Genomic DNA, 10,627 nt, shown 5'->3' with positions numbered 1-10,627 from the left:
TAAAATATTTTTGTCTCTACTCTCTATATCTAATTAAATACTTGGCAATTTATATGATCTCATATTTGTTTTTGGACAACTTTTATTTGTTAAAATAATATTTTTGGTTTAGATAAGATGTATCTAATGTACGATACATGTATATACTTGGCGTAAATTTTTTTTTAATGATTAGTATTTCGATAACTATTGCGAAGATCGCTAAATGGTAGAGGACTTTTTTGTTCAGTTTGGTCCACACTACCTTCCCACAAGCGCTGTACCATTGAGTACGAGACACCCTGTATATTAGCCATATATTAATTTTGCATATTATTTAATATATATGTTAAGTTTTGATAGATAAAACTAAAAGACATGACTTGCGAATATTACAATTATTTGTTGTTCAAAGAATGTTTTTGTTTTTTGTTACATTTTTTAATTTTAAATGTATTTTTTTACCATTTGATGAATATGTTTATCCTTACGTTTTCTAGATAATAATAATGTTTAAACTTTTATTTTGCTTGGCTATTGAATCTTTATCTTATTATATTAAGTGCACTATTTATTTTATTTAATAAAACTGTAGCAGAATTGTACTTGTATTGTTCAAGCCCTTGTTTTTTTCCTTATTATAAACTTTCAAACTATAGCTATGAAAAATTTGTAATATGTTAAATTATTCAAAGATAAATCTGAGAAAATAAGAGTAAATGTTATTTTTTTTCTTAAATACTCTTAAATATTTTGAAAATTTGATTAAAACTATCATTTTTGATTATGATTTAATGCCTCGTGACAAAAAGGTTTTACTTTTTGTCACTTTTTTTGGTCTGATGATTAAATGGTAATAAGTACTGATTTTATATACGGAGCTAGAAAAATTATGTAAAAAAATCATACAATTTTATTTAAAAAAATGGAAATCATCATTTACCATCATTTGTCCTTTATACCATATAACTTTATCTGAAATATTTTCCACATTAATGTGTTGTTTACAAGATATTTGAGGTAAACAATTAAAATCAAACACTATACGTTAACACAGAGATAGATACAATTACATAACGTAAACATTTTATTATAGGCAAGTTATAGTTAATTCACTTCATCCAGGAGGAATTTATACACAAGTCGCTCTTGTCAGATTAGTTGGCATAATGCTGTTAGTATATGCACTTGAAACTCATATACCATTTATCGAAAATGTATGTACAGACACAGTAGGAACAGGAATTATGGGAAAGTTGGTAAGGTCTACACAAAATATTTTATAATTTAAAATCATTATTGCTTAGAATCATAAAAAATATAAAACATTAAAAATTAAAAATAAGGAACACTTTCAAAACGCTCAAAATTGCACAATCATAGACTGTTTCAGAACGTTGAAACTCGGTAAAAAAACTCATCGCAGATTTAAAAAAATTAAAAAAGCTTGAAAAAAAATCAAAATTTTGAAACTCGATGTTTTTGCTTTAACATGCTTTTGATCATTTTTGCAAATCTTTTATTTTTACAATTCTATGCCTTAAAAAAATATTATTTCGTCTTCTAAAATTACGTACTTTCGAGATTCTACAATATGACAAAAAATTTCTTTCGAAAAATTTAAGACAATTGCGGAAAACTAAATTTAACATTTTTTTAAATATTTTTATATAATGTTTTGCACGACTTAAAAACAATCCTGTATTTTTAAAAATGACATTTACCGTTATTTAGTGTTACTCAGGCTGCGTTCCAATCATTTTATCCTTGTTCACCGAAAGTTAAACAAAGATAAAATGATATATCATACGCATCATGCGTAAAAAAGAACGCAGCCTCAGTGTGTACCACATGGAAATTTCCGGTTGGATTTTGTAAATCGTGTAGGAGAAGGAAAGGGAATATATACATATGTGAAGGATTGATGAATGGATAAATATACGTATCTATATAATTTTAGAAGACCAAATAATATTCTTTTTTTTTAAGGCTGACAGAACTGTAAAGATAATTTTGTTTAATTGAATCAAAAACATGTTCAAGTACAAACTTCGAGTTTTTGAATGCTTTTTTAAATTTTTTATCTGCAAAGACAAAAAATTTTTTATTGAATTTTAACGTTGGTTGTCAAAAATGCAATTTCAAAGTTGTTTAGTAAAAAAAATTGTAAAAAATGTTTTTAAACATTTTGTAAACAAAACTGTATTTTTTGTGAATGTCTTACTTTCTGAAAAAAAATTTATTATCAAGCTGCATTAAATGTGTGTAATTACAAGAACCAATCATGTAATCTTTTTAAAATACAGAATTGTGGAGATAAAAAAATGAGATTGAGATGAGTGGAGATAAAGAAATTTCAAAAAATGATTAAAAGCACAAAATTGTACTTAAAGTACAAATTTTAAGCTTTAAAATACTTTTTTACTTTTTAAGTTATTTTTACGATAATTTTTCACCGAGTTTTAACGATCTGAAAATTATACAGTTTTGAGCATTTTAAAAATGTTCCTTATTTTTTGTCAAGTAATGTATATCAAGACATTTGTATCTTCAATATTTAACATAATACGTATACAATGATACAATATATTTAACCTATATTTTTCATGTAATTTTAAAAAACTGACCACTAATTTCATATTTTAATACTTAATTGCAAATTCTTATAGGGCAATAAAGGTGGTGTTGCAGTAAGTTGTTGTATTCACAATACGGCCATTTGTTTTGTTAATGCTCATTTAGCTGCACATTGTGAAGAATTTGAACGACGAAATCAGGATTATGCTGATATTTGTGCGAGACTATCCTTTACAAAATATGTGCCACCAAAAAATTTCAAGGATCATGAGTAAGTTTTCTATGATATATGTACAATTAACTATCATATAAAATTATATTATGTTTATAAGTATTAGTACTTACGTATATTTAATTAATTTAATTTTTTGTTTATTTTGTTATGACTTTGGAAGTATATTAATTCTTCTATCAATGCACGGATACCTATTTTAAATTAAATGTTAATAATTTTTATATTATTTTTGTGCCAATTTTGTTATGATATCTCAAATTCCCGCTTTGAACAGCAAAAGTTTGTACATACTTTATCTCGTTTTTACTTTTACATTTTTAGCGCAAACATTGTGAAACTGAATATTATTGTTCAATGTACTCACTATTAATTTGCAAATATAAAGAATTGAAACAATGTTTGAAGGTTTTTCAGTCTAACTAAATAAAAACTTCTTTGATAAAATACAAAATGCTTTATTTAGATTACAGTTTTACTACAGAATTGTAATATACTAAAATCCAACATTTGTTTTTACTATTTGAGTATTTGCTATCTAATATAATTTAATGGGATCTAATAATAACTCTAAATATCTAAATATGTTATATAAATTCTAAATATGATATCTTATAAAGTCTTATAAACTGTATATATGTATATTATCTAAAAACGGTAACTTATAAACTCTAAATATGTTTTCTAAAAACGATAACAATAATTCTTGTAGTAATTATTTATTACAAATATTTTGAATAATACAAATGGTTTGCAAAATTATTTTTTTATAAATAAGATGTAAACGACACTTTTAACTACACTCGGGATGATTCCTTCATTGATAACATTTTTTACAAATATGAATTAATTAAACTGATTGATTGATTGATGAATTAATTAAACTGCACAAAAATACTGTCAGCGACATACAAAACATATAGTATGAACTGTGAATATAATATACATATATGAGATATTAAGTGTTAAAACCTATTCTTTTGGCACAAACCAGGTATACTAGGATTTTTATTGATTTTTTAAAATGTGAAAAAAATTTTTTAAGACTTAGTAACTACTAATAATGTTTTTACACTATCATATTCTGAAATATGCAATAAATACATTGATGAACAAATGAAAAATTACATTGACAGAAGAATTAAATCAATTCACATTACACACACACACACACACACACACACACACACGCGCGCGCGCGCGCGCGCACGTTGAATATCTTTACATATATACAATGACGAGATTTAATTTAGTTTCTTTTGATTAATCCAGCATATTGTATTTCGGCGATTAAATCTTGATAAATCTTACTTCTTTTTTGAAAGAAGAATTGAATCTCATCATTGTATATACATGTATACATGTATATATACAAAATGTTTCAGAAATAGATGGCTATAATTTAAGAACACATTTTACTCGTTACAAGAGTGGAAAAAAGTCATATTAACATTCAGAAATACTTTATTTGTAAATTATAAACACTTTTTATTAAATTAAAAGATATAGGGAAAATGGGCTAATGAGAATCCATGGGTAGTTCACTTTGCGCAAAAATTCTTTAAAGTAATACCAATTTTTTCGGCCTTATTTTCGGACCATCCTCAACATACAAAGCATTCAGGGAGAACTCCTGGTTAGACACGATGAGCATCCCTCTATCCTTTATCTTCTGCCATTGGCATGTGATTTACAGATCAGATGACAACAATCAAAGAGAGTTTCGGTCATAGCGCTATATGATATTTAGCAAAATTAACACTATATTATATGTTGTCACATTGTAATCCGATATAGTACGGAATGATAAGAAACAGACAGAAACTCACCGAATCGCAGCAAGGAGTGTACATAATTAAAGTTGTAAAGATTCCGCAGGTCAAATTAAGTTAAAAACGCACATGCGTATCGTAATGTTCAAGTTCTCACAACAGTTAAAGATAAAATAAACGCTTGAAATAAGTAAGATAAGTTCTAGTCGTCAAAATTATTAGATCTAGTATGATAATATATTAGATAAAAACAAAAGTACATAAAATCAAAATACACATAATGTTATTGGATATTAAAATTCTGTTGCCAAATTATTGAGAATCGCAATATACGCATAGTGCAAAAATTCAGTATCTGACTGTAAATTTAAGCTATCTTTTTGCAATCGAATATAGAACATCTCCGCAATTCGGTTTATATAAAAACTGCTCACTCTCTAAAACTTCTACATTTTCAATCGAAATCATGACTATGAAGCAGCCTATGCTCAGTTATAACAGAATGATTGCTAGTATTCCTCCGAATAGCATTCCTATGTTCCAAAATTCTGATCTTTAAAGTTCTGCCGGTCTGCCCAACGTAGAAAGCGTCAGTCATTACACTAACATAAATCTTATACACTACATTTTTCTTTATTGGGAAGAATGTCTTTATGGTTCTTTATGATATTGAGTTTAGGACTGAAAACGCAATTTTTACATCTAAATTTTTAGTAATAGTATTAAATTTTTCCGAGATGTCGCTTATAAATGATATAACGAACCAAGATTTTTTCTTTTCATTCAATATATTATTTTCACTATTTTGATGTGAAGTTTTATTGCGTATCAAAGATTTCAGGCGCTTATTGTGTCAATAATGAATTTTAATGGGTAATCATTGTTCAACAGAGTTTCAATAATAAAATTAATGTATCAATAATAAAATATGATTAAAGTATTTTTACAATGATGTGTAGGGTGCGTTAAAAGGAAAGCTTCGTCATTCCCATGATCGTACCCTTCTTTTGCGAAAGGGGATGTAAGGACATATAATTTAAGTACCTCCCCAAGAAAAAGGGTTTATGGTACCAATCAAATCCTAGAAAATTATTAATTATGGTAACATCAAAAAATCAAGCTTGACTCCTCCAATTTTAATCGTTAATTGAAGTCTAGAATGGAACGAATTGAAAGTCTTGAATTGTCTTGCATTTTACCCTGTGGAGCGTCCATTGCAATGTCGTCCACATATCTGATATAAAAAGGAAGAGAAATTTTAAATAAATCCAATGCTTTTCTCTCTAAATCTTGTAAAACCAAATCCGCAATTGCTGGGGATAACGGGGAGCCCATTGGTGACCCAAATTTTTGCTGGTAAATGTTATTGTCAAAGGAAAAAAATGTCGATTTAAAAACTAGTTTTAAGGTCTTGATTCATCTTGAGGAATCTTACAGGCGTTGAAAAAATGAGACCATCTATTAGAGATGTTGTCAAGTGCAAGATCTGTTGGAATATTCGATACAACATCGAGAGAAGTTAAAACACAATTTTTGTCAATTTGTTTACCTGTAAGATTCTCAACCAATTAAAAGCTATTTTTTTACGCAGCTAAACGATTCAGGGCTATTCTCGTAGATAGATGATTTTATGTAAAAAGGCAGTCAAAGTGTATAATTGGCTGTCCACAGAGGAAATAATAATCCTCAATAGTACTTCTCGCTTATGGATTTTTCGTAAAGGCCGTAAAGGTCGCGGTAACACCCCATCACTATTATATAATCTACCTTTCATTTGTCCTGAGATAAAATCGTTTTCTTTCAATTTAGTGAATAACTCCCACATAACTTTCGTGAAAGATTTTTAGTGGCATCTTTTTTAACTATATAGTTTAGATTTCCCGATCGTTGAGTAACAATGACATTTTTTGTTTGTAGTCGTTTTTATTCATAGCCACCGTAATATTGTCTTTATTGGTCCTCGTTAAGATAACCTCCGGATTATTCTTTAGGATTATTTTGTTTTTTTTAAATATCTTGTAGTTGTTGATTTAACGGAATTTCATGGTCAAAGAAAGAAGTAATGTTATTAATAATTTGTGTGGATCTATTTCTAACTATTATTAACGTATAATTTATTCACATTATTTTCAATGTTTATTCACGACAAAATTTTTTAATACTATTTTAAACTTTAATAGTTTTGTACTTTAAAATTTGAGTATTTATATGTGCACAACTGCATACCACATTCATATTGATCATCGAGTTATAACTACAGTAACATATTAATAAATCAAAATAAATGAATCTGTTTAAATCATATTAATTCTTAATAATAATTACCGCATATGGTTCTTATGAAAGATTTCTATTATTCTTTTATAGTTTTTCAAACCAAGAATTTAAAATCCAGATTACATTATAAAGATATTTATTCCAAACTTATGTGCGCGTCATGCGTCATAATTTATAATAATCTTCCTTAGTCGGAAATAGTTATAATTTTTGTAGGCTCAGGTCCTCACTATAGGGCACGAACTTTTGAACACTGGCGACAAATGCGATGACGCTTTCACAGTTGGATAAATTCAACTGTAAATGCGTCAAACGCGACAGTGCTAGAAGTCACTATCCTAGTAGAAAAGATCGGTCCATAGACGTTGATTCGATTATTTGTGCCTTAATATATTTAATCTAATTATTTTTCCAATGACGCGCACATGAGTAGGTATCTTAAAGAAACGCTTTTGAAATAAAATTATATATTACAATTTTTAAATATTTACCAATTCGATTAATCGTCCAATAGGAATTTTTCTAATTGAGCAGGACCTGAAATATGAATTAATGCTTTGGAAAATTCAAAACAGCTTCTCTCATAAGTACCTAATAAGTATTATTAATTAACTGGTAAAAGAGGAGCAATTGTATAATTTGCACATCCTTCCGATTTAAATCGTCTTTTTTATTTATAAAATATTTTTATGAAAATATCTCTTGTTTGTGATATACTGCTATAGAAGTATCTTAAAATCATATTGTCGCTTTATGTGATAAAATTCGAAATATTCCGGGAATCTCTGAATGTCTTTGCTAGTTCATAAAATATCGATATGTTAGGTAGGTAATACTATGCGTGAAAGAAAAAATTATTTCCAGCAATTTCTTTAACAAAGTATTCTTGTCAAGTTCCATAAACAAGAAATGTTTATAACTTAGAAAGAAAGTGTTTCTAGTTTTATGTTTATTCTTTTTTTCATCCTTACGGTAAATAGAAAATATGATTAAAGTTTGAACATTTATTTCTGAAACACTCTGAGTATTGTATTATATTATGTATATGTATATATAAATATATGTATATGTATAGCCAGATTTATTGGTTGGGAGATTTAAATTATCGCATAACGGATATGGATGCTGCAACAGCTAAGCAGTGCATTTCAGAAGGTAACTACGGTCCCGTTCTAGCATTTGATCAACTTGGACACCAACGCAAAGCAGGACGTGTGTTTCAAGGATTTCAGGAAGCAGAGATCGACTTTAAACCCACGTATAAATATGATCCAGGTACCGACAACTGGGATTCAAGGTATCTTAAAAATTATATTAAATTTTCTAAATGCAACACTTACATTTATTAAGTAAAGCTCAATTTAATATTTTTACATCCTTTTTTATGTTTGTACCCGACAATACACAGTGAGAAATGCAGAGCTCCAGCTTGGTGTGATCGAATATTATGGAAAGGAGATATGATTAAATCAGTTAGCTACAAAAGTTATCCGGAACTAAAGATATCTGATCATAAGCCAGTTACTGCAAGTTTTGATTCTCAGGTAAATATGTAAATATACAAATACTTTCTTATTTACTTTTATTAATTATATATTGTTAATTTTAGTATACATTGTTAATTTAACTTTTATTAATTATATACTTTTATTAATTATATTGATTATATATATACACTTGAACAAAATTGCATATATTGTATATCATGTCATAAAATTTTCCAAAATAGATACGTATCATAGATACGGCAAAGTATCGTAAAATCCATGAGGAAGTTATGAAGAAACTAGATAAATTAGAGAATGAATTTTTACCTCAAGTAATGGTCGATACCACGGATATTATTTTTGACATTTTGAAATTTCTCGAACCTAGCAGTAAAGAACTTATTATCGCTAATACAGGCCAGGTATGTATAAATAGAAAAAAAAAGGAGAGCACAATCTTCATACAATCTTTTTATTCTCTATATTTTTAAACTAGGTACCAGTACAATTTGAATTTATAAAAAAATTAGACGATACAAATTACTGCAAGGATTGGTTGCACATAGAGCCTTATACAGGTTTTATCAAACCAGGTATAAATTATATTTATGCTTTCTCACATATATTTTTTAAATATCTGTCTCTACCTTAATATATTTTAATATAGTTTAGTTCTGCAAATAAAACAGCTCAGTGATTCTTTATTATGATTGGTTTCTATACTTAGATCCAATGAAAAATTAAAGAACAAAAATCAACCGTATAAAGAATCACTGCAGAGCTGCTTTCTGATTACTAATATTGTATATATTTTCATGTGCATTTCTTCTTCCTCGTATGTTTAGGTGAAAAGTGCGATATTAAACTCGAGGTATATATAGACAAAAAGACTGCATGTAAATTGAATTCCGGTGAAGACAAGTTATATGATATTTTAGTATTACATCTTGAGGGAGGCAAAGATATTTTCATTACTATAACAGGTATATTACATGCACATAATAACAACGGCAATATATAATAGAACCATTCATTTTTGTATTTACTGTTGGTTTTATTATAAGTTGAAAATAATAATTGTTCAAATTAATAATACTTATTAGGTACTTACGAGAGAAGCTGCTTTGGATCTTCTATGGAAGCATTAGTTCATATTTCAGTTCCAATTAGAGAAATTCCTATTGGACGATTAGTCGAATTGGTAAATATTTAAAAATTGGTGTAAAAAATGTATAATTTTATTTCAAACGTATTTCTTTAATATAATCTGAACTTAAAAATTCTTGATTTAAAAAACTGCAGGAGAATAATAAAAATCTTTCACAAGAACCATATCCGGTACCGAAAGAAATATGGCATTTAGTAGATAGATTATATCGACATGGCCTTAAAACTCCAGGGCTTTTCGAAACACCAGGTCTTCATAGTGAGATAGTAGCTATTCGAGATTGGCTAGATGAATGGAGTCAAGATCCAATGCGTATCCTTTTCATATGTCAAAATGTATAATGTGTATTATATGCCACATATATATATTTTTTTCAATTAATATACAATATATTAAATATCTATCTCTACACTGATATATTTTAATGAGTGCAGTTCTGCAGATAAAATAGCTCAGTGATTCATTATTACGATATATGTATATATATACACATATATACATATATATTTTCTATAATTTTTCACTGGAATTACTGAGCTACTTTATCTGTAGAACTGCACTCTATTATATATATAGACATATACATACCGTTGTTCCTTGACGATAATTTATTTTCTCACGTATAGCTGGTGGTGTACATTCGGTAGCAGAGGCATTACTATTACTTTTAGAATCTACTGCTGAACCCTTGATACCATATAATCTGCATAATGTTTGCCTATCTGCAGCAACCAATTATTTACAATGTAAACAAGTAAGTCAGAAATTAACGTTTTACTATTTATAATATTTATGTGATCGAATTCAAATCATATTACGGTGCCTAATAAATTCTATATGAATTTTTAAATCCATTATTCAGCCATTTAAACTGCGCGCCGAATCAATTTCGGACTTGCAACGCAATCATTGGCTGCGTTCAGCAGAGAAAACAGCTTTGCAACTGTTGTGAGATTCTTCAACATGATTGCCTTTAGTTCTTCACGGATCTAAATGTATAAACCAATCATATTAAAGAATTTTACAACAGTTGCAAAGCCGCTTTTTCTGCTGAACGCAGCCATTAGCTCAAAGCGAGATCACAATTGATCTTCAACTCTTAATAAATCGATGCTTATAAGAGATCGGAAGAGCA

The 10,627-nt window shown here is 28.0% G+C and overlaps 1 protein-coding gene across 1 annotated transcript in view; it reads left to right on the top strand.

Annotated features, from left to right (window-relative positions):
• LOC105461912 (inositol polyphosphate 5-phosphatase OCRL-1-like) overlaps positions 1-10,250 on the top strand; it is a gene marked incomplete at its 3' end in the record, with an annotated part of 18,485 nt that extends 8,235 nt beyond the window's left edge. Inside the window, exons 6-15 of the mRNA XM_011708425.1 lie at positions 1,071-1,238; positions 2,649-2,827; positions 7,913-8,134; positions 8,246-8,381; positions 8,567-8,746; positions 8,821-8,917; positions 9,170-9,307; positions 9,428-9,525; positions 9,627-9,804; positions 10,119-10,250. Coding sequence (XP_011706727.1) covers positions 1,071-1,238; positions 2,649-2,827; positions 7,913-8,134; positions 8,246-8,381; positions 8,567-8,746; positions 8,821-8,917; positions 9,170-9,307; positions 9,428-9,525; positions 9,627-9,804; positions 10,119-10,250 — 1,528 coding nt within the window. The remainder of the gene's footprint in view (positions 1-1,070; positions 1,239-2,648; positions 2,828-7,912; positions 8,135-8,245; positions 8,382-8,566; positions 8,747-8,820; positions 8,918-9,169; positions 9,308-9,427; positions 9,526-9,626; positions 9,805-10,118) is intronic.
• Positions 10,251-10,627: the final 377 nt, after the last annotated feature.

Source organism: Wasmannia auropunctata, unplaced genomic scaffold (genome assembly GCF_000956235.1).
Source record: "Wasmannia auropunctata unplaced genomic scaffold, wasmannia.A_1.0 LD275178.1, whole genome shotgun sequence".
NCBI classification, from domain to species: domain Eukaryota; kingdom Metazoa; phylum Arthropoda; class Insecta; order Hymenoptera; family Formicidae; genus Wasmannia; species Wasmannia auropunctata.
The sequence above is the reverse complement of the archived record's forward strand: the minus strand, read 5'-3'. Positions and strand labels throughout refer to the sequence as shown.